The sequence below is a fragment of the Lonchura striata genome, chromosome 5 (genome assembly GCF_050655825.1).
Source record: "Lonchura striata isolate lonStrDom1 chromosome 5, ASM5065582v1, whole genome shotgun sequence".
In the NCBI taxonomy this organism is placed as follows: domain Eukaryota; kingdom Metazoa; phylum Chordata; class Aves; order Passeriformes; family Estrildidae; genus Lonchura; species Lonchura striata.
Window position 1 is genome coordinate 8,344,881 of NC_140707.1, and position 25,287 is coordinate 8,370,167.

General features: G+C 35.3%; 1 protein-coding gene across 11 annotated transcripts in view; it reads right to left on the bottom strand.

Moving 5' to 3' along the window:
* Positions 1-25,287, bottom strand: part of ANO3 (anoctamin 3) — a 108,643-nt gene that overhangs the window by 41,644 nt on the left and 41,712 nt on the right. For 8 of the 11 annotated variants that reach the window (XM_085581210.1, XM_085581213.1, XM_077784403.2 and 5 more), the window contains exons 4-8: positions 23,203-23,271; positions 19,289-19,425; positions 7,206-7,358; positions 5,457-5,557; positions 1,683-1,727 (exon numbers count right to left, since the gene is read on the bottom strand). In XM_085581210.1, coding sequence (XP_085437336.1) covers positions 1,683-1,727; positions 5,457-5,557; positions 7,206-7,358; positions 19,289-19,425; positions 23,203-23,271 — 505 coding nt within the window. The remainder of the gene's footprint in view (positions 1-1,682; positions 1,728-5,456; positions 5,558-7,205; positions 7,359-19,288; positions 19,426-23,202; positions 23,272-25,287) is intronic. The other 3 variants (XM_085581211.1, XM_077784400.2, XM_085581216.1) reach the window with 1 other exon arrangement.

A 25,287-nucleotide genomic window follows, 5' to 3' on the forward strand; every position in this document is an offset into this window, starting at 1 on the left:
AGAGAAATGTACATGTCACACCAGGTCTAATATACTAGTGTTACTTTGTATTCTTAAATCATAGAAACTTTATAACCTTAATATTTTGATATACAAGAATTTTAATATAGTTCTTCACTGTAGCTCATATAAACTCAACTTAGAAATTTTAACAAGAGATTAAATAAATTACAGAGAAGCAGTTTGAAAAGTTGTAAGAAGGATGCAAGGTAATAATGACAGTTGTAGGACTTAAACTATGCATGTGATTTGTATGTCAGCAATTTTAAAGTTAGCTTTGAATTTTAAATATAGCTTCTCTATTTCTTTTGTTCTTTTATGCACTGAATTATAAAAAGTGCCAGAAAATATATGCATAAAAATATTCATACTCAATTTTTCACGAAGTATATCACAGGTAAAAGCATTTATCTCAAATACAAAATCAACCTGGCATGGAAATTACTTATTACTTGATTCACAGGTACTGTGCAACTTAAGTTGCATCTTTCAGACATCTGTCCTTCTAAATAAGGAAAACAAAATTTATGTAACATCCAGGACCCACCAGATGGATTATAGTTGAAATGAGACAATTTCGAAGTACAGCTTGTTGATTCTGCCTTTTATTGCAAGCACATTACTTAGACTTTTCATAATGTATGCTAAAATGGAGCAAGCATGTGAACTGGGAAGAGGACAAAACACAGTTGTAAATCTATGTTATAAATTGGTTTATTTCAACATATTATATCAGCTTATATGTTTAAATTTTTCTCACTTCAACATTCTGTTGTCATTAGCTGATCATCCTGGAAACTGTTATCGTGAGAGTCTCCAAATTGTTCAGAGAAATGAGAGCTCTTTACCCTCTTAAGTAACAATAGGAGAACCTAAATCAAAAGGGATCTCATCTCAAGATCCATCTCAAGAAAACCTGTGACAGGGAACTCTTTCAGGAGATTTCCCTCATGTGGAATATTTTCATGTATCTTTTCTGCTAGGGATTAGGATTTACAAGACCTAATTATGTCTGACTAAAGTGATGGAGTGTAAATACAGCTCCCCATCACTTTAGTCAGACATAATTACAGTGTCCCCCCATTCTCACTCCCTAGCACTCCCAGGCTCCTTTCCCCTGACCCTATGGCCTCTTGTACCCTTCTTCTGGCTGACAAAAACACTAACAGCAGCAGCAGCTAGCTACAAGTGAGATTTGCAAGTTATTCTCTCAGCCAGCAAACAAAAATTCAAAGCAGCCTTCAGCATGTGGCATTAATTTGTTCCTGATCACAAGAACACGCAGGAGTATGTTAGCATATCTAAGGAAGTAGCTGACTGCCAGAATCTGAGATACACACCCAAAAGTATCCTACATGCTAGAGAAGTATGCCTTGTTGTCAGCAGATATAAGGGCAGAGATAGATCCGGTATTAAATCCTTCCTGCGAAGATAAGGTCTATTTTTTGTTTGTTTCCCTGGTATAAACATTTTTACATTTCTAAAATGAGAACTGGCAAAGCTTTAAAGTACTGCAACCTTGTTGCAGATGAATATTTTAGCACTTTCAGCTGACATATTTTGAGTTTTCACGAAAATAATCTAATTTTCCAAGTTTCCTGGATAAATTTACAACTGAGAATGGGTTTTCTTTAGCAGGGTGACTATCTGACAAAATTAGAAGCTACACATCACCCACCAACCTGCCCATGGTTTTGCTCCTCCAGTCAGTGTAATAACATTTTTTCCTGAAAGAACAGAAAAATCAGCTGAGATTAATCAAGGAGACAGTTGAAAAAGACATATATGTTACAAAAGAATGCTAGACATCTTAAAACATGCATTTTTATAGACAAAAACATGAAGAAAACACTTAAAAAAGGCAACTGAAATAGAATAGGCCTTCCAATAACATAGTTTCACATTTTTCAAGTTTGTTCTAAAAGTACATTTTAGATTTGTAGCTACTGACAATAATGATTACTGATCAATAAGTCACTTCACAGTTCTTTTTTCTTCACCCTTCACCAGTTATAGACACTTAGAGAAACAAAACCAGAAATTCCCAGTAAAGTCTTCTGAGTTATTTTGAAACCAAACGGAGATGTATTTGCTTCATGGTTATATTAATCCACATCTAGTTTCAGGCTTTCAGGCTTTTTTCCTGGCTTCCTCCTATAATTTCACATGACATTTCAACCACACAAAAACTTTGATATTGCAGATTCCTCAGGAGTTAGTAAGATCTGCAACTGCACACCTGGGCAGTATTTGAGATTTATTAAAGTACATTACACTTACACTGAAGATCCACTGAAATTAATACATTAAAAAGAGGGTGAAAGACTCCTTGCCTGGAGAATACATGGCTACTGGAAAATTTTGTATCTACCAATCTGCAGACTGTTGGCAGCCTGACACTTGGTATTGCTAGGCAGGATTGTAAATGAAGCAATGAAGGGTTATTAAAGGGTTTTCAGACATTTTTTTAACAAAACCCTTATTTAATTCCCTTTAGTTACCCTTAGCTGTTTTGCACAGATATGAGTTCAGCTGTAACTGATACAAATAACTTATTAACTACAAACAATAATAATCATGTGTTGCGAGATACTTGTAAACAAAATTAAAGATTTGTCTCAGTTCTAGAAACATATAGTAGTTGTATTTCTACTGACAGACCATATACTTAACAAAAATGCCCTTAAAAGTTTAAAACTTATAATTCAGTCACGACCTAGCTTTGATGCTTACTCAAATACTGTTTGAAACCACATACATATGCTTCCAAATAAAGTAATATTGCAAAGTCAGCCATATATATAAGACAATAATGATGACTACACACTGTCTATTGAAATTTTAGAAAAAATTCATTCTGCAATTGAAATACTGAGATTCCATCTATATTACATATATGAGACATATTATATATCTGCCAACACATTTTGGTATAATTCCATGCTAAAACAGTTCTGGGGTTTTGGGTGAATCTCAAAAGTGTTTCTACTTTTCAGAAACAGAGAGAAGTAAACTGTGTGATAATAATTCTGGTGATTTTGTTTAGATTCCTGGACTGAGCGAAACAAAACTAAAAAGTTTTAACTTAATTCTTTATGTGTTATTCATATGTGATATTGACATATGGTATATTTTAGTGACCATAACTTAAAGTCAAAATTTTGCAAGGCTGTGCAAGAGCAAACAGGTATACTGCATTAAAATATTGCAGTAAAGGTTATCGGTCATCTTTAACCTTGTACAAGAACCAGTCAGAAACCACTGATGAAACAGATAAAGTTTACGAGAAATAATTTACTTTTTAGAATTACAGAACATCTCAAGTAAGAAGGGATGTACAAAGATCATCAAGTCCAACTCTCTTCCTCTTAGGCCTATTTAAATCTACCTAAGGATGACCTAAAACTTTTTGGGAGGAAGATACTCTAGTTCACTGAGTAATCACTAATTGTGGAAGAGTTGTAACATCTGAGGTTCCTTTGTCCATTGAATAGTTACCTCAGGAAAACAATATACACAATCCAGGTAGGAAACGTTTTGTTCAAAAAAGCAAGTTCAACACTTCAAACACAGGTGCTCTTAACAGAATATGTAATTAACCTATAAAACGTGTGGTCACAGGATGTTGTTAAAGGAGTGCAGATTTATATTTTGGCATATTCATGGCATCCATGAAAAAGCCATCCAGGCAAATATGAACAAAGATGAAGACTTGAACTCTGTCTCGGCAAGTTTCTAAAGCACGTCCTTCTATAAATAGAGAAGGTATCATAAAAAACTGCTCATCTCCTGTAGAGGACACTTTAGAAAGGCTGCTGGCAATGCAGGGCAGACCACCCTTCAATTCTGCGATATCGAGCTTGTGGTTGTACCAGAATTGTATTGTCTTCTGTTTTAAAAGGTACAGAAATTCAAGACATATACTGAAATAGTCACACAAGTTCTAGACTGCAATTTAAATTCCTATTAAAGTCATCTTAAGGATAACAGAAATGTTGACCAATTTACTGTTTCTCACAGTTCTATTATGGAGGCAGAGATGGAAAATTTTCTTCCCTAATACATGTATTTTATTGTACAGCAAAACTACCAAAAAGGTGAAACTGCAAAAATTAATATTTAATCTACTTTTGGTTTACTGAAATGAATTGAATAAAAAGGAGCTAAAGCACTTTGAAGAAACACTAAGAGAATATATTTACGTGGCTTTTAATAATATAACAAACAAAAAATTACATAGAATGCCTTCCAAATAAAGCAGGATTGCAAAAGCCAGCGTTTTTTGTCCTGAGAGCACTATAGATCTATAAAGTAAAAAAAATTATGAAAAATTCAAACCATTGCTAAATCACGATTTTGTTATTTAATGTATCAAAAGAAGAAAAAATAATTTTTATTTGCAATTTTTATTATTTATGTGTGTATACCCATACATAAACACTCCTGTATTTAAAATACAGGCAAGTATTTTTTGAACTAGATATACTCAAATAGTACTGTAATAATATTTTTAAACACATGGAAGATGTTTAAAAAACACATTTATGTTTAAGAAAGCATTTTTTGCGGAAAGGCCTTTCAAGGCTTAATGGGATGATGTGAAAACTCACTACAGAACTGGATATATGGAGCAAGATTTGAGAAATGATGATTCACAATCACTGTTTCGCTCTGACCAATGCAAGAGAGCCACAGTGCCATAGCATAAAAGACTGAGCACTTGGCAGTTTGAGTGGGAAAGGAGTGCTGCAAGGACATTTTCCAAGGGTCACACAGCTTTGGAACCTAGTTACCACTTTAACTCATGGGGAGGTTTACAGCACACTGTATGCTCTTCTCTCTCTAATTATTAATCAATTTGAAAAGGCACATTTTCTCCTTTAAAGACTTAGGTGTTGTTGCAGAAAATATTAACCTGTCCCACAAATTAATAATAAATATTAATTTGTCAATATGATAGAACTTGTTTTGCATTCAGATAAGGAACTCAGTTCAGGCCATTATTCTGCCTAAAGAAAGGTACTGGACCTCAGTTTACTCAAATTGTGACAATATTTGTTATATTGGAGACATAGAAGATACCTTCTGTCATTTCACCCCCCTTTCAGTAAGACTCCAGAAAAGCCCTAAAATCATGGAGGATACTCAAGCTCAGATGGAGAATATCTAAAACTCTGCCAAGAACATCCAAAACAATGTGTGAACTGTTTTCTAAAAGACATATGCTCAATTTGATTTAGAAGGCAAGTTTAAAGACAAGAAACACAGAGTACTGTGTAAAAATTATAAAGAACAGGACTTATTTGTTTCTCCACTCTCCCCATCACATCACTAAAATAAATATGAGCAAGCCTGGCTACAGAGCAGTAACGACTGCATTTTTAGACTTGAGTAAGTGATGAACTTTCAATATTAAGCACTAGATCATAGATTTCTTAAAATAGTTTCCACAATACCTGAAAGGCATCCTGATGTTCATTCTTTCTGCATATTTGCACAATGTCTCCCACGGACAGTGAATTTTAACGAACATGATATCACTGTTGGTAACAGCTGGCTGTAAAGAGCAGTAACATGTAAACACATATAAATAATCTGAACCTACAGCAACCATCCTTCTAGAAGCATTCTTCAAGGTCAAATTCTGATTTCAGGCATGAACTGGGCATGCAACTCTGAAAATAAGTGCTCTTCTAAACAAAGGAAAATCAATAACCATTTTCCTTTACAAACTCCGTAGTATGTGTAGACAAGTGGGACAAAAGGAATCTGCAGGGAAAGATCTGTGGCCATGAATAAAAGTAAAGACTTTACGCAACACCTTTTTACATGGAAACAAATTTAACATGGATTTAACAGATTGAAGACCATTCTGTGTGTCTCCTATTAAAGGAGAAGCGTGGTCAGCTGCTAGAGACATGAGAATAGATAAGAGAAGGCCAGGCTGCCAAAATGGTAACTCAAGGGAATGATTCAGTAATTGAATTATCTGCTGGGAATTTTAAAATGTGTATGAACTGGGATGGCTTTTTGTTCAAATTACAAAGTGTACTCTATACAAATGTTTTTCATCACTAATTTATTTATACATAAAACAAGGGTTTCAGCCTTACAGATTTCTATATTCACCTTCTCTTGTAACCACTTCAGCTCCCCACACTGTTCCCAGATGTATTTGCTTGAGATTTTATAACTAGATATTTTGATATTTGAGTTGAGTCTGATTAAAGCCTCCAAAAACCTGACTTTGCAAAGTTTGGTAAGTAAAGGTAAAAGAAAATGTAGTTAAACAATGAATAACACTTAAAATGTTTACAATTTTACCTACCTGTTCCATAAATCATATCACAGTTCCATACTACTACCTCAAGTATTTTACTTTCTCGAAAGATGCGGATAAAATAAAATACTTGTGGAAAAAGAATATTTCAGATCTTACAAAATCATTTGTTTCTGAATGTCAATAATTCTGAACTGATAAAAGATAAGATTTTATTATTTAAATTGGAACAAAATCAGATATTTTTACTACCATACTGCAACAATTCTTAAAAGCCTTAAAGCCAAATTTTAGTCAGCTTAGTTATTTATGAATATTCAACATGCCATATTGTGCGCTATATCTTGCAAGCTCATTGCCTAAACCCAGAACACATATTACAATTCTACTGAGATGAAAAATCAAAATGAAAGACGCACGAACAATAGAAGGTTACATCAGAATAGACTAAATATGTATCTGTGTCTGCAGGTCACTCATGAGACAGCAAAAATCCAAGGCAATGTTTCTCTGGCTCCTTTTTCTTTCATTTTTTATTAATACTACTATTATTAGCCACAGCTGAAACAGACTATTGACAAGCTTAACCCCTTGAGAAACAGTGAGTCATTTAACATCACGCATTCTGCTGAAAGACATAGAGGTTATACATTAAAGCAACAACATGGGTTATTGAAATTGCTTCTGTCCTGCAAGTATATGAAGCTGGAACTTTTCCGTCTGTACTGCACCACACTTCTGTGTACAAGCATGTATCGCCAAATCATTTTAAACACACACTACCAAACTATTTTTCTTATTAATTTAATACAGTTAAGCAGATGATGGAAAGCCCTGTAATTTTGTCTGGAATCTTTAATCAGTTCAGTAAAGTAGGATAGTATTATAAATGGGTTTTTTATGCCACATAAGCTGCAGGACTCACCTCCCGTTCTAACATCAGCCCTTCTGCTCTCAAATTCTTCTCAAACGTGCTTCTTTTTTCTACCTGTGGACTTGATTTCTTGTAGACCAAGATGTAGTCAATGCGCTTTTTGCCATCTTTGAAGAAGAGTCCTAATGATGCCATGGTGTCACTCTAGCAAACATAAAAGAAAAATACTCTAAACATGGCATCTATAGAGATGAAGAGCCCCATTGTGAATTGTATATAACACAGCACTTCCTAAATAATGGAAATAGCCACATATCTAAAGGATGATGAATATGCAACAAATTCAGAAGAACAAAAAAGTTATACACATCAGTTGCTCAGGATTTCAAATTAATTAGAACAAAACAAAATAAAATAGCTTTGCAGAGTCCATATTCCAGTTATTTCAGCTGTGCAAAAACTTGAAAATTCTTGAGTGGTATGTAATACAAACTTTTGTTTATCCCTACTTTCAATTGGGAATTAAAAAGAAAAAATAAGTCAATTAAAGCAATTTTCTCAGCTTTGTACCTGTGCAAATTTTATAAGACAGACATACCTGTATTTTCTCCAAGACAGAAATAAATGTAAAAAATTAAAAAATAAATGCTATTGATCGGAATGTTTGCATGGATAGTCTAGTTCAAGTGCTTTTCAATGTCATGTTAGCAATGTTTCAGTCCTGACTAGTTCCTTCCCACCATGACTGCAAACACAAGGAACTACCTGATCTTGATATGGAAAACCCTGCTTTACATGCTGCTGCTGCTAAAGAGCTATTTTTGCATTCTGTGCTTTGCATGATTCAGAACAGAGACCAAACCATCTGGTGACAAACTACAGAATCATAGAATCATTAGGTTAGGATGGACCTCCAAGATCACTGAGTCCAACCAAACTCTACCTTGTGACAACTAAATCATAGAACTAAGTGCCACAACCAGTCATGTCTTGAACACTTCCACATATGGTTACTCTACCACTTCCCAGGGCAGCCTCTTCCAATGCCTAACCATCCTTGCAGTGAAAAAATTGCTCCTGATGTCCAATCTGAGTGTCTCCTGGCTGAATCTGAGGCCATTTCCTCTCATCCTGTTGACTGGTAGAAGAGGCTGATCCCCATCTTGCTACAATCTCATTTCAGGTAGCTTTAGAGAGAAGGACTCCTCTGAGGTTCCTCTTCTGACTGAACAACTCCAGTACCTGCAGCCACTCCTTATAAGACTTAATGTCTCCAGACCCCTCACCAGCTCCACTGCCCTTCTCTGGATACACACTCCAGCACCTCAATGTCTCTCTTGCAATGAGAGATCCAAAATGGGATACAATACTCAATGTGTGCCCTCACCCATGCAGAGCACAGAGGGACAATCACAGGCCTGCTCTATTTCTGATACAGGCCAGGGGCCATTGGCCTTCTTGGCCAGCTGGGCACACATATTCAGTCAGCTGCTGACCAGCATCCCCAGGTCCTGAAAACTTTGAAATCTGAAAAGGTAAACTGAGAAACTATCATCATCTTCTAGAGAATGCGGCACTCATTTAAACATGAACCATCCAGAAGAAAGTTAGTTTCATGAAGTATACATTATACCCATCATAAATAGGTCCAAATGTTTATGAATGCTGCATCTTCTGAACAAAAGGATTATGCTGGCCTTAGAAATTAATCCTATTTGGATTATTTAGGGATGAAATTTACAATACTCAGAGTTATACCCAACAGGGACTCTCTCTATGCATAAATAGAACCCTGTATCAGTGCATGATATCAGCATTATAAATACTGGATACCAGCTCACTTGTTTCTATGTGAAATGTTTTTTCTTACGCCCACATCTCTCATTGCCAGCTTTCTACACATTTAGTGCTTCTGAGAACTGCTCAGTCTGCAAAACCTAAGGCATTCTAAGAAGATTCTGTTTCTTTGCTTTTTTAACTCCCAAAATAAAAAACAACAGTCTGTCTCAGCCCATCTACTGTTACAAAGGAGTGAATCATCTTACACCTGGGAACATTATTTAAGTACATTAAGATTCAATTTAGAATCGTAGACCTCTAAGATCATTGAGTCCCACCATTAACCCAGCACTGCCAAACCCACCACTACACCATGTCCCCAAGGGTCACATTACACACCTTTTAAATATTTCCAGGGATGCTGTTTCCACTTCCCTGTGCAGTCTGTTCCAATGCTTGACCACAGAGTCACTGAAGAAATTTGCCCTAACAGCCAATCTCAACATGTCCTGGTTTAACTTGAGAATGTTTCATCTTGTCCTGTCACTTGTTACTGGAAGAGGCTGACCCCCCATGTGGCTAAACCTCCTTTTAGGCAGTTGTAGAGAGCAGTAATACCCCGCCTGAGCTTCCTTTTCTCCAAACTAACAACTCCAGCTTCTTCAGCCAAGCCATATAAGACTTGTGCCTGGATCCCTCTTAAAACACACTGCAGCACCTCAAAATTTTTCTTCATATTCAAATAAATAATATCTGAAATCAAAAATAACGTAGAAGAGATTGTCAACCAAGACTGTTAGTGCACTGAATATAGGGTCTGTCACCCCTTCTAAGAATTCTGAATGGGAATGTGTCTTGGTTTGACAAGACAGGAGTCTGTGAAGGAGGGCAAAAGCCTCCTGTGCAATGGAGAAGATAAACCCCCTCCCTCCGAATTACCAGGATTTTTAAATTAAAAGGCTCTCAGGCAAAGATATGGGAATGGGAGTAACAATTCTTTACTAGGAGAAAACTAGATAACAATTTAAAAAGGCAAATGCAATTGGTACAAACAAAACCAGTGATAAAGCCCACAACCCTGAGGAGTCAGGGTGTTAGTAGCAGTCCGGTTGAAATGGTAGCTGCTCCTCTTGCAGTGGCTGATGAATTGCAGCTGAAGTGGTGATCTTTAGAAGGGTATAGTTTTCTCTGAAGATCTGGTGGCAGTTGGGCCAGTCTTCCTCTGCGCCGGGGCCGCCTCCGAGCTCCGGCCGTTTCTCTGGGAATCCAGCCGAAGGAGCTGCTTCTCTGGGAATCCCGCAAAGAGAGAGCTGCTCTCTCCCAAAAGCTACCCCTTTATCCCATAAAAGAGTGCTTGGCTTCCCCCTCTGGGTGGAGCATCTCACAATGGGATGGTGTTACATTACCAGCCCTGCAGTGAGTCAGTCAATGGCCCATTAACAAACCATTACCTCTTCGAGCAAACCATTGTTCTTGGAAGAGATAACAAACCTGCCCAACCTCCAACAGATGGCAAATAGAATACAAGCTGATCCTACAAACCAGGACAGAATGGTAGAAAAACCAATATTTTTTATTATTTTTTATAATGTTACAGATTGAAGAGCAAAATCTAGAAGATCCAGAGGTTTGAGGTTGAGGTAGTAGACTGAAGGTTCAAAAGTGCAAGTTGAATATGCAAGTTTTTAAAACACAAATTTTCTCAGGCTCAATACATGACCAATTAATCTGCTCTTCTACTATAAAGGATTCCCACACAAGTATTTTACAAACCCAAAACAGGGCTGCTTTTATGGTTCATGAAGCAGGCACAATAACATAGAAAAAGCCTGGCCAAAACTCCCACAAAGGGGAGATCTGGAACTTCTCTAAAACCTTTTCTACTCGTGCAATTTTTGTACAGGCATGCTGCAAATTACACACACCTTTTGTAATACACTTCTACTTCCTTTCTCTGGATTATTATTTCTAGTCTTTTTTTCCTTATTTCTGAAACATCTGATTTTCTTTAGCCTTTGAAAAACATGCTTTGTTTCTCAGATTAATGACAGTATCCAAATACGACCTCATATTCATTAACATCAAACAGAATTATTTTGGGATCAATGTTAAAGACATAATGAGCAGTGAAGACAGTAGAAAGAAATCTTCTATCCCTGTTTATGCCAGACCACTTTCAGAGAACAACCCCCACAGGTTGAGAAGAGCAATGTGAAGCCACTTACCACATTCATGCAGTAAACCTGGGCTATATTACACTGATTTCTTTACTGATTCACTTTAATTCTACTGGCACCATTAGTTTCAATTTTGTGTTATTCACAAGGAATGTTGACCACCTATATTAGCAGTAATATAGTAATTACTTAAGTAATTAAGTATCAGTAAAAGAATTTATATGGTTGGATTTGTATGGATGATTCAGTTGGGTTTTTTCAGTTGATACCTGAAGGAGCTCCCTAACATGAAAGGGCAACAAGGAACAGTAATTTCAATTAAACATACAAGTCAGGGTATATTATCTATACCTAGGACAAGGAATCAGCTGTTAGTACAATGGGCATTCATGCACAGATCATTTATTATTTATCTGCTAGTTTAGACCAATACATTAATCAATTCTTTCACCTTTTTCAACAGAGAAAAAGATCAGAAAAGGAGAAAAGCATCAGAAGAAATATTTTGTGCAAAGACCTTGCACTCCTCTATTCTGTTTAAGATTTCCTGTTTCACCTGAAAGATTAGTATAAAAGGACTGATCAAAATTCTCTTATCCTCTCCATCACCTTGCTCTTCAGATTTTCTGAAACAGTATCTGTTAAGCTTTCTTACATTTACACACATATCAAAACTCATTCATTCTGAAAAGCTCCTTTTATATAGTTCAGATAGTAAACTCAACAATTTAACTTAACCTTGTTCTTTTAAAGTCTTTAAATAGAAGAACTTCAACTGTGAGGCTGTGAGGTACCACTTCACTCAAGCTTGTTCATTATGCAGAATCACAATATACTGGCTTGCAACAGAGTAAACTACTACCTGAGGCTTTGATACCATAGATCTGTTGCAGTCTCAGTTTTATTGTGTGTCAACAGTTTAGGTTGCTTCATAGTTTGTGGTTAGTATAACAAATCACATGACATGCTGCTTTGAAGTCTGAAAGTGTAAAATTCAAAATACTGCCACTATTATTCAACTGAGGTTTACACAAGGCAAGACACATTGATAATTTATCCTAGAAAATGGAGTTTTAGCTCAGTCAAAAAAAAAAAAAAGGTGGAATCACAATGCAAATACTCGGTAAATCTATAAAATAAAAAGCTTATATTTTCATTCAAATGTATAAAAAGAACTTCCTTGGATTTAGGCAACATGGAAGGATTTTTCAATAAACTTTTTTCAGATTCTAATTAATTAGCAGTGACCTTTTTAAAAAGTGGGAACATCTGGTTTACTGGATCTTTCTCTCCCCAGTTAATTTAAGTACCACATTTCACAGTAATTGTAACATTATCAACTTCATTTATGTCTCACTACTGTCCTGATCTGTAAATTGAACTTTTATCATTTTTTCATACACAGAAACAAGTATTTCTAAAGCGTGAGTTGAAACCATTCGCAAAACAAATGCAAATTTTGATTCATACAAGATCAAATTACATGGCATTCATTGTATCCTACTTTAGTAGTATGTTTTATTTGTTTTCCACCTTATACTGGTAAAAAGTTTAAGATAGTGAATAATATACTCTACCTAGGTGAATCTAGAGGTTAATGAGAACTACACATAGGTAAAACATATATGTTGTAACCACTTACTTTGCCTTCAGTCCACCACTAACAACTCTCCCCAAACCTAACATAACAGCAAGGCCTGACAAAATCTCTACAAGTGTTTACATTTTAATGGATTTTAAGAAAGTTCACATTCACTTGTTCAAATATTTGCAGCTTAAACTGTGCAACAGCTAAAAAAAAGTACATTCAAACCACTATGAAAGGTTCTAATTTGTTTATAGGTTAAAAATACTGTCTAGGAGAAAGCACGTAACTAAGAAATGTAGTTAGTTAATCCCCTCTACCACCTGCTCATGGTTCAGCCAGTGACAGTTCAGATTTCTATGTATTCAGTAACTTTCTGTAACATCGTCCAGCAGCCCCCAGATCCACATAATCTTTAAAAACCCAGAAGACCTCTGATAAGGAAGTCCACAGTTCATTCCTGGGAGAACTGCTTGCTAGTCCTTGTTTTGATTTCAGGACAAATTTGGTTTTTTGCAAAAAAAAAAAAAAAAAAAAACAACCCACCATAAAGTGATGTTTTGTATGTTCACGTGGTATCTTAGAGCCCAAAAAGGATGGTATGGATTGTCATAGATATACATATATTTATGTATATTTGTGTGTCTATGTATATATGTACATATATATACATATATACTCCCAAATATACAGATATGTATACATGCATATACACTATCATTCTCTACACTTGTAAGGAAAATCAGCTAGGAACAGAGGAGTAAGAAGAGCAGAAAGACTTAAAATGCAAAACCACACTGGTTACCAGAGGTGTGTCAAGGAAAACCAGTTTTCTGTACCTCTTCATCCTTTTAAGAGAACTTTCAGAGATAAAAATTGATTAATTCGGGGCTATTAAATCATGAAGTAAGCAAAAGTAGCCATGGAAACAATCTGAAGAACTAGGGCTGGAATTTTGACAGAGGTCAAGTCTGATCTGTTAACTTCTTCAGCATGGCAACTATATGAAACTGAAAAACCTACATGAACAACTTTCCTGTTCTATCTCTGAGAAGAATGGCTCTCTCTAATAAAAGAAAACTTTCTTCCAATATAATTTATTGTTGTTCATAAGATGCTAATAGGTTGAAAGATTACTGGCTGATTGATGAAAACCACCTCATTTATTTAGATTACTAATTCTCCCTAATATTGTTACCATGAACTTGCCATTAACATCTTCAGTAATACTCACACCAAATGATGACATCATTTGTGTGGTTAGTGTCCACAATCAGAGCTTATGGTTCAATTTAGACCTGAAGTATTTTCTGGAAATAAATACATCTCTGATACTAACTACAGTGGATTTATTCCAATGAACAAAATCAGGATATCTAAATAACAGTTGCTTTGTTTCAGGATACTTAAAAATCAAAGCTGGGACTTCAGTAAGTTTATAAACTTCTTAAGTTACATGGAATTAGCTGTGAACTGTTTTTCAATAGTATGAGACCCATTTTTTATGTTCTAAAAACATACTCTGATTAAGAATAATATAAGGCATCCTGTATGTGAAATTTTCTACGCACACATCTAAGTTAGACTTCATCATTTTGTGTTTGCAGGAATGGATAAACCATAAACAGATTTACTAGAATCATCCTTTCAAATACTTAATTTCAAAAATAGATTGATGATTTTAAGTGTGTATTGGTTTAGCGTTCGTCTTGTGAAAATAACCTAGGAAAGAAAATTGGGGACATATTTGCATATGCAAAGACATCCAAACTATCTTGGGCATCAAACACAACATGTCAGTCTGCCATAATTACCCACACTATCACATTTCTGTGAGACTACACTGCTGTGCAGAACAAAGCATTTTTCTGTGGAGACAAAGACTTCCAAAAATATCTGACCTTCCTAATTAAAATGGAGTTTAACCTTTTAGGAGTAAACTAAAGGATCAGCAATTATTTTAGCTTCTTCACAGAGGATATATTTTCCATTTATATTCTACTCAGATTTATAGAGCAAGTATGAAAAATGCATTTGTATATATTTGTATATATTATGAAAAGCATATTTGGCTTCAGGAAAGGAGTGGGTTAGGTGATATGCAAAATTTTTAAAGGAAGTCTGTTCAGTATTACCATATGAGGGAGCAGCAATGGAGGATGTTTGGAGACAGGAGGAGGCTTTTTAATATTTAACCTCTTCTATTGGCTCTTGAGGTCTAATCGGGAGTCTTAAGAAGCATACAAACATGACTGCTGAAAATTTTTCTTTACATGGTTCTTTTCAAACATTTTTATCTTTACATTAAAATTACTTGCTACTTACCCTGCATTTCCTGAAATATTTTCTGAGCTTTTTTTGTTGTTTTTTTTTTTTTTAACAAAATCTCACAGGAGATTAGAGCCAAGCACTAAAAGCACAAGCATGAAGTCAAGTTTTGTTGCACTTAAAATCATTATCCCATAATGGAAGGATGTGGTAGTCTCTTATCATTGCTTTTAGGCTTTATTCACTTCTGTGTTATTAGACTGCATTTTTGGACTACCAGAAAAAGGCAGTAAATTAGGTTATTGTATAGGTAGTATTTCTTTCTAGTTCTTCAATCCACTGTGATAATAATGCAAACCTTCTAAAAATCCCTTCTTTACTTTCCCAGAAAAAAGCACTACCTAGATAAAAAATTTACAGGATCAAAGAGAGTAACAGCTATGTAGCGAATGGAAGGAAATGGAACAGCAATTTCTCAAATATTCCTATCTTGCTGCTATACATGCAATCGCAATAGGTAAAGAATTGCCTGCTACTGATTTTGCCACTTTTCTGGGAAAACGTTGCCTTCCACTCAAGTGATAAAGTCTGTTTAAGCCTGCTTCCCTTTCCTAAGGAAACTAGAACATTCCAAGGATCAACCTGCCACCCGGAGACCTTCTCATTTTCTACATTTCTCTTGCAAAGCAGATACTACTCATTTTTGCTCAACAGACACTTGTTAGCTTCATTCTTCCTTGTGAGACCCCTCAGCAGAAGTACATACATAAAGTATTACTTTCTGTGCCATTTCAAGAGCAGCTGGTGATGGAATGTTGATAGAGATGGATAATGAAAACAGCTTTTTCATGGGTCAGAGCGACTCAGAATTTTTCAGTATGAAATCTGTGGATTCTGAAATTATATCAACCCACACTATAGGAAATTATCACTTATAAATCATAATCATGGAAACAAGAAAAGTAGATGAATACACTGGCATCTGGTTGCTATAAGAAAATTATCTGACTTTTCAAAGCTTTAAAATGTAACAACAAGAATCAGATTTATGGAGGTATCATGCATGTAATCTGAAAAACTAAACAATTCCTGAAAAGAAATGTGTATTGGCTTTCATCATGTCAGCAAGACATGATCACTACTGCTGAAGTATTTCAGCAGTTTATTGCTGAGAAAGATAATGGCACCACAAAGTAAGTGCAAACAAATTTTTTAGCAATTTTCCCCTGAGTGTCTCAACTATACAACAACCCTTCCAAAACAGGCAAAAATTGGAAACATTAAAATGAAGAGAAGAAGAATATGATTTTATCCTTGTACTCCTGCTCAAAGCAGTGTTTCTCATTATCTGGTCAGACTGAGGAGACTTTTTATTGTGACAGATCAGTTTACACTTCAAATATTTAAGAGTACTTACCAACTGTAAAGCTGCATTACAGTATTCTGTGCTTTCAGCAGTCTCAGAAAGAATTAGAAGCCTTCTTTTGCTAGTTTTATGTCAATTTTGGGAAGAATTTTCCCTAAGGATTTTTAAGTTAATTGCCACAAAGACTTCTATAATAATCCAAAGGCAAAACAGTAGTGTTCCTTTCTAACATAAGATTAGTCTAAATTCCCCTGCCCTTTTTCCTGTGGAAGCAGGCAAAACAAAGGGAAGGAGAATCCTGCTTGGTTGCTTCAGGTGCTAGCTTTGGCTGGGATAGGGTTCATTTTCTTCACAGTAACTGGCACAGCACTGTGTTTTGAATTTTGGGTTAACCCAGCTGGGGTTAAACCAAGACACCTCATTTGCAAAAACAGTCCTTCTAAATGCAGAAGGAAGTTTCCAGAGTAGTTGCTGTGATAAAAGGAATTGTCAAAGTTAAAAGCCTGTTTTTAAACACTGAACCAATTTGTTCAGTAGGTCAGTACATACCAAGACTGAGACATAAAAGGTGTATTTTTGCTTCAACTTAATACAAATATAAAACTCCTCTTTAAACTTTGAAAGAAAGTTAAACTTACTGGCTATAAATTTCATAACCATCCTCAATGCAGGGCTTGGAAAAAAACAACTAGTGGTTATTTTATAATTCACATGGAAATACAAAAAAAGGTATTTTGCTTTAGTGTAGTGAAATCCCTGTTACTAGACAGAATTGCATCTGTTACTAGATAGTTTTGGCAAAGCCTTACCTGTTATTAAAACTGTTTAGTGCTCAGTAACGTGATCTAAATTCTACAGACGTCACAATGGCTTTCTGCCTTTTTGGCCACAACTAACATAAATGATTTGTCTTCTTAGTCAACAAAATCAAACAAGAATATCCATTATTATCTGTCTTTGTTCAGCTAGTCTTGCAGAAACAGACAAAAAAATCTTTGAATACAAGTTCTCATTGCAACAGTTTAGATTAATATGTAACCCAAGAAAGGTTATATATATGACATATATATATCATATATGTCATTCCTGAAGTTTTATTATCATGTCACAGATTTCCAGTTTGTAAATACAATTTCCTGTAAGCCTATTTAAAAATTATTAGATAGCTACTACTATAATTTTTTTTTCTAAAAGCATCATATGAAATGAAGCCTCAGAGGTCACATCTACCTGTGTTCCAGAATACTGCAGTAATGATGATGAGTGTGACAAGCATTAGAGATGTTATAGGACTCACAAAGTATGCATTCAATGCCAAAATCACAAAGTGCCACAAGTACAATCCATGGAACAAGTCTACAATGGTCTCTTGAAGAGAACAGCATATGTGCTCTGAGTACAGCACAGAAGCTTAGAGTAACTCAAGCACTACCAGATTTGTAATACAGGATTACTGATGCCTACAGTAAAAAAAACCTGTGCCGCAGATTTCGCTGTTTCCAGAGTGCGAAGAAGAAAATTATTCAGAAATTCTTGAGGTTAAGTCACTTGTCACATGTATGCAAGCAGTTATGCTCAATGGAAAGGAGAATTAAGGGTCTCCTAAAAAAGGATACATTTTTTGAACAGAAAATCCATCATAATTCTTTGACATTATCGTAGATTAACTGCTGGAGAAAATGCATTGTGATGAATAGTATAATTATGTAATTACTAAGCAAAATAGCATGCCAGATTTATCTGGTGAGATGAGATGGCTTTTCCAGTGCTTTAGGTTCCTGAAAATACTCCTACACTCACCTACACATGAGCTTTACCTTTCAATGTGTCTAGATATCATTTTGATACTGCTTAGAAGAAAGATCTTATACTCTATCTAGATCACTCTTGATTGACCATTTGCTACTTGAACATAGTTCTTCTACACTCTCAGAATTTCTGAGGCCTCTCAGACAACATGAATTCCACTGCACACCCAAAATCCTATATCCTAAATTCTCTGCAATATAAATTTATTGAAAGAAGGCCACTGCCTCTTAGCTGAGTCAATAAAGCATATAGGAATCCTTGATTTTATATAATTTTGCTTTATTTTAATACAGAGAATTCCATTCACTAATTCTGTCATTCAAACTATAACATTGTTAGTAACACCCTCCAAAATAATCAGGATGAATAAAATGCTCTAACACTGTCTTCTTAGTGTTAGCAAGCATAGATATTAAAGCAATAAGATATATATTGCTTTATTCTTGGTGAGGAGGTGTGTGGCCAACAAAATTCCAGCCTCCAAATAAAAATTGATACAAAAGTTTTTAACTTATTTATACATTTTTAGCAAAGAAATTTGTGTTCATTAGATCTAAATTAAATCATTCTCTTTTGTTAACTAATATTCTATCCTCTATTGCTTGCTTAGTTCTCTTTGCACATCCTAATTAGTCCATATTTTTAATATTTTAAGTATCTCTTTCCTCCAGCACACATACTTTTTCTGGTTTCTGCAAAATGAATTTGTGATCCAAAAATTCTACACTCCTTCTGTCCAGTTTCAACAAGACATCTCTTTTCTCCCAGGCTTTCTTCATTGAAGCATATCAAGTTTAGTTTAAGAAAACTAATTTCAATTTAACAAAACTACTTTTAGTAATTTTGTGCAGTTGTGTTCCCACAATAGCAGCTCATGACAACTTTGCTAAATATTAACTAAAAGTGATTTAAGACTTAACACACTGCTTATCACTAATTAAAACAATTAAATAAAAGTTATTTTAAACCAGTAACTAAAATTATTTTAGAAGTTTTATCATTTCTAACAATTTGGGAGCCACCTAATTTCTTACCATGAGACGCCCATTTACTTAGGCTGCAGCATATGTAGTACTTTAAAAATTGCATTTAAAAATATTTGAGCACATTCTGACAGTTATACAATTTAATAGAATTTTGTGTCCATTACCTTTAACGATGACTTAGTTCGAGGTTCTGTTTTCTGCCTGGTGAGCTTATTTTGAATAAGCAATGACTGATCTGTACGAGCATCATAATTCCCATGTTCTGAATCATCTGTATATGTATCTTTGTCCTTTCCTACATCTGAAGGAAAACCAGAAGAAAACAATGGGCTCATTTTAGATTTTAATGGATAGACACAAACAGCATTATTATAGCCACAGTTGAATATTCATTTTATTCACACACTTGTTAATAACATATTTCTTTTCCTGTTAAAGCTTTATACTTGAAATGCTACAATGATTATCTTAAATTAGAAGTGACTGCTATTTTTAGTAGAAGGTCAATAGAAATGTTTTATAATTAGCATTCAAATAAAAGAGCCCATAACCTCCTTTACAGTAGTTTTAAAAAGCAAAGTAATATGAATATTCAGCTACTTGACTCACAGTTGTTGAGGCACAGGATGTTTCACCAAACAGGTGGCACAGCCTGCAGACCAAAATAGCATCTCATGTTTTAAATCTAAACAAGCAACTGAAATGCCCAGTTCCCCTACACACATGCAGATATATAATTTAAAAATTTGCACGTTAAGATATTGCAGTAAGTGCTTCAGAACACATTTTAATAGGAGTACCTGATGGTGGTAGGAGGTAGGTGGCCTTCATGGAAGAAGCATTCACTTTGTCACTGGATTTAGTTTTAATTGCTCAGCTGAAGTTTTTATGAAAACTCAGCTGAGTATCCTAAGAGAGCTGCAGGAAACTGAGGACCTCCCTCAGAGATTACCCTTATTGTCCATCAAAGAATCATGACAATTCTCTCCCTATACACCCAGAAGGAATAAAATGAAGGGCAATGCCTGTGCAGTGTTGGACTGTAAAGTTTTAACAAATGTTGGAAAATGGCTAGTCTTGAAAAAATATGTTAACGATTAAAAAGATGGAATAATCATTTCCACACAATTTTATCTAGGACAAATTGGAAAAAGAAACACATTTCAGACAAAAAATTTACCCACAAATCCTGAGTCAAGTTCCCATCTCAGCTTTCACATCAACATGGGAAAAGTCAGGTGGACTAGGAACAGCATTTAGCTCAGTAATTCGAAACCCTAAATAGAAGCCAAGAAAAAAGTTGTGGTTGCTGTGGAAACCACGGTCTTGAAATTCATGGATTTTAAATTCATAAAAGTCCATTTGCAATATTTAAATATTTTTTATTAAGTTGTCCAGTTAAATTCTCTACACTAAGTACTACAGAAATTAAAAAAAAAAAAGCTACAATTATCTCATGCACCCTAAAGACTTCACATTTCTTAGATGGAATATTAAACCCCAGAACATTTACTGAGCACTATTTCTTCTTCAATTTAGTTACTACATAATGATTATAAAAAACATTCCCTTGATAATTTTTTAACATTGATATTAACAATGGTAAATCTGTGGTGGGATTTCTTAATGGACAAAACAGCTCATTTTAATTGTCAATGTGCTTAACTCAGGGGTTTTATTTATTTTAAACAATGTTTTAACTTAATATACAACTTACTTTCTGCTCAACCAAAATGAATGTAGTTAAAAGAAGGCTTCAGGTAGGTATATGATACTTAGCAACTATGCAGATTTGACTTATGCCTAGGTTTGATGAGCTCTTAGTTTTAGGAGCCAGTAAAATGGAGAGACAGGACTATGAAAAATAACTAGGCCATTTAAGCTGAAAGATTATATTTACATTAAGCCTATTTCTGTAAGGGGCGTTTTACAGGATTAGACATTATGAGTACACCTAGTACTAAAAACCAAAAAACTTATGCAGCTTTTAAAATTTAAATTATTTGAAGTTATGAATAAGTTTTCCCTCTGTGCTCAACACACTTTACCTGCTAAACATTTTTATGCTTTCAAGGACACATATTTCAAATTGCAGCATCTCCCTTCTGTAAAAAAAAATCTTTCACCTTGATATGTCTGTCCTTTTGCTGGATATGTAGTCAAAATTTGTTTTAGCAAAACAAAAACCCAAAACAATATTTGAAATTAAGGAAATTTATAATACTAAAGAGACCTTTTCTAAAATTCAAAGATACTTCCTATTGTTTCTTTCAGCAGCTGATGACTTCTTTTATACATAAAAGCACTCTTATTAATACAGTAAAAAGGGGATCATTATTTAGCACTTAAACCCCTTGAGGCTGTAAGATGATGATCCTTGCCCCACCATGAACCTCAGTGGGCTCTAGGCACACAGCCTGCCTCACCAAGGTCTTTACCATAGGCTGCAAGACAATCTCTTATTCCAGTTGATGTTGCCCTTGTGTATTATTTTCTCCCTTCTCAAATCTATTATTCCAGATGTGCTTTCCCTGTCACGGATGAGGTCAGCCTTGCCAGGCAGTAGGTCTGTCTGTCCTGGAGCCTGCTACCATTGGCTCCACCAGGCACAGGGGCAGCTTCCAGCAGCTTCTCAGAGAAGCCACCCCTGCAGCTCCGCCAGCCGCACACTGACCACACAGAGCCAACACAGCTGCTGAGGTAAAACAGTCTCACCAGTGCAAACACAATGTGCATAACCCTTTACTTGTTATACCCCTTTATGTGAGTTTCCAGAGTAGCTATTAACAGGAGAAAGATTTAAACATCAATCTTTTTACAAAGTCTTACATTTAAAAGATTATGTTCAGGGGCTGCTCTCACAAGCAGAGGCTCACCCCAGAGCAGGAGAAGCAGCTCTGGGCTAGGCTCAGGAGCAGCGAATTCCCTTCCCCAGCTGCTGCCCCAGCCCACCCTTTACCTGCCCAGCTCCTGCCGTATCTCCCCCGCCAGATGCCCTCCTCCCCTGAGGCTTGGCCACTTCTTTTGTTTTCCTAAGAACCCAGTTGTTAATATGTCCCAGCAACTTATGGGGAAAAATTCTATAAGTAAAAAGGAACAAAAGGAAAGAAACCTAACCCCCAACAATCAAAAAAACCTATCAACACTTCCTGACATATAATTTGGCAACACTTAACACATGACAAGTAAGGTCATGCTATATATACTTACATTATAAGGTCACTTACATGATAAAACATTGAAGAAAATTTCATTTCAGGAAATCCTTTACATAATAATGCAGAAGTATTTAGTTTAGAAATAGATAGCTAGGTAAACATTTTGACTCTTTCTTTTTGGGTCTCTCTATCTGCTTGGCTATCTTTCTTGCTAACATACTTTCCTGAAGGGCCAAAAGTGCATTTCAATTTTATGACAGGGGATAAAAAGCACTTGTTCTGATTTCTCTGTAACATGCAATCCAGCAGTATATTTTAACTATATACAGTAGTGTAGGGTAGAAAATGTTTTTCAACTGAAATGTGGCATAGTTATGGAAAGAAAAACTAATATAAATATTCCTAAATAGTTCCTGTTTCACAAACTTTGATATGACAACTCTACTCAATCCTTTGAGCCTTTACACATTTAAGGATAGGCTTTGCAAAGCTTTAGTAAGAAAGAGATTATTAGTCAAGTAAAAAAAGCTCCTTTTGTCTTAATTTAAATCATAGTAAAAGCAAGTAACTTGGGAGAAGAACATCACTAGACACTATCTAGATAAATGACATTGTGATGGATTTAGGTCTTATTTTGTTTTGTTGGGTACCTGGAACACTATATTATACAGATAACATAGAAAGGTTTTCACCTACCTGTGTATGCATATTTAGATATGAAAAACCATCATAACTACCAGAATGACAGTGAAGCCACAACCTACACCAAAGAATACTTCAAGCATCTGCTGCTTATTGCTCTTTAGTGCAACCTTTTATCCCCTCATGTTGATGCACTGCACCTATATGTCCTCTGGTCCCTATGTGGTTGCCCAGCACACCTGGGCACTCCATGGCTTGTTACCTTCAGCACTGCTCACCTGTCCTGCGCAGCTGCACCCACTGAGGATCGGCCACAGCCCCACTCCCAATCACCTCAAACTGTGTGCCTACACATAACAGACAAACACAGATTTTTCTCAATGTAAAATTTCTTAATTTTCAGACAGTGGTAACTGTTACACAGAATATTTCCATTTTTTAATAAAGGGACCCAGTCATATATTATTGCTCTTCAGAGAAGCTGAGATGGTGAACAGAACTGGAAGTGGCAGATTAATTGCCTAAAGTACATCAATATTTTCAACTGCAATACTAAGTCCAAAGACTGATCCTTGTTATGTTCCCACGAGCACTGCATAGATTACATAGCTTCTTCATCCATACTGCCAGCTCACCAGGAGTGGATCAGCTCTAATATGGGAGCTGGACAACTCTGGGTATAGGACAAACTGTTCTCATGCAGCTTTTCAGCCACCTCACTACACAACCAGAACAGACATGACAGCCCTTATTTATGGAGGCACTGACCAAAACCTTAGGATTAAAATTATTCTAGAAGGCATAATGGAAACATCACATTTCTGTTGCAGCAGAAATTGAAATTGTTTTCCTTGAATCATATCTTCTGTGATCTTTCAGTCCCTCTTTTTATATAAACATGATAGGTATTGAACATTATACATATATGCCCACTTCAAATTATCATAACATCAGAAAATTGACTTACAAACACTTCAATAATTGAGTATTGAAAAATAGTTTTTATCATGCAGTTATTATGATTCCTTGTTGGATTGTTAGTTGTGGTTCAGCTCTTCATTTATCACTTCACTGTATTACAGCATAGCACATAAATACATAGTTTTTTTTATATATAAACTCTGTAGTAATTGGATTCAGAATACATCCAGAATACAAAGTATCTGTCACAGCAAAATGGTTAATTATCTAGGAAGGCTTTCGTGTCCTGCTAAGAAAGATGAGTTATTACGCACAAATCCCCAAAACTAATCTAAGTTAAGGGAAAAAAAAAACAGAATTGAAAAAATAGTAAGTTAGTGATGTTTTACTTGTTACTGAGTATTACTTTTGTTCTTATTTCAAGCTAGTAATCTCCACCTTCTGTGTCTCCCACCAAAGGTGGGAGGGGAGTAAGTCAGAAAGAAGGGTATTTCATTATGCCTGAAACCTCAAATTTCACGTAGTATGTTACAGAAGCTCAATATTTACCACTTGGATTGAATGCCACTTCCTCAAACTAAAAACACTGCTTAACACCTGAAACTGACAGAGGAAAAAGAACACAAATCCATAATGTCCTTGATACCATTTATCTATGGGTAATTAACAAAGGCATAATACATTGTCTTTTTACTTCATAAATCCATTAACATAATTAACTAAGCTTGTCCAACAGATTTATGGCCTCAGCTATAGCCAACTGAAATAAGAGAGAAGCTGTCCACTGAAGTCCTTTATTTGATGCCTATTAATCTCCTTCATACAAGATAATTTTGTCTACAAACAATGCAAGAAGAGGAGAAAGCCATTTGATCTACATTTCTACAACACTGCCTAATTAAAAATTCACCACATTCACTTAATTCAGCTTGCTTTCATGTTCTCACGAGAGCAGTTTGAAAATGTTCACTGAGATGATGATACCCATTAATCAGCCTACTTTTCAAACTCCATTAAACTGCCAGAGTACCCATAAAAGCATTATTTTAACCTATTGATGATCAAAGCTGAAGGTGCAAAATTCTTTTTTCAGGTTTATTTTTTACTCCCCCTTCCCATCTACATCCATATTCAGGATGAAATTGAAAATTTTAGACTTGGAGACAAATTCTTACACACAGAAACACAATACTAAAGGACCAACAAACTGCATTTTGAAGGTATAGAAGCCATTTTGTTACATGCACCTTTTAACTGTCTCTTATTCTCTTCACTCATCTAACAGATAGTGCCAATATTAAAATAAACCAATTCTTATTACTGACCTATGGCATTTATTTTTAAATACTGTTTTCTTTCTTGCTTGTAATTGAATAAACCTAATCAGTTACACTGTTATAACTTCTATAACTGGGAATAGCTTCACAGATTTCACTTATCTA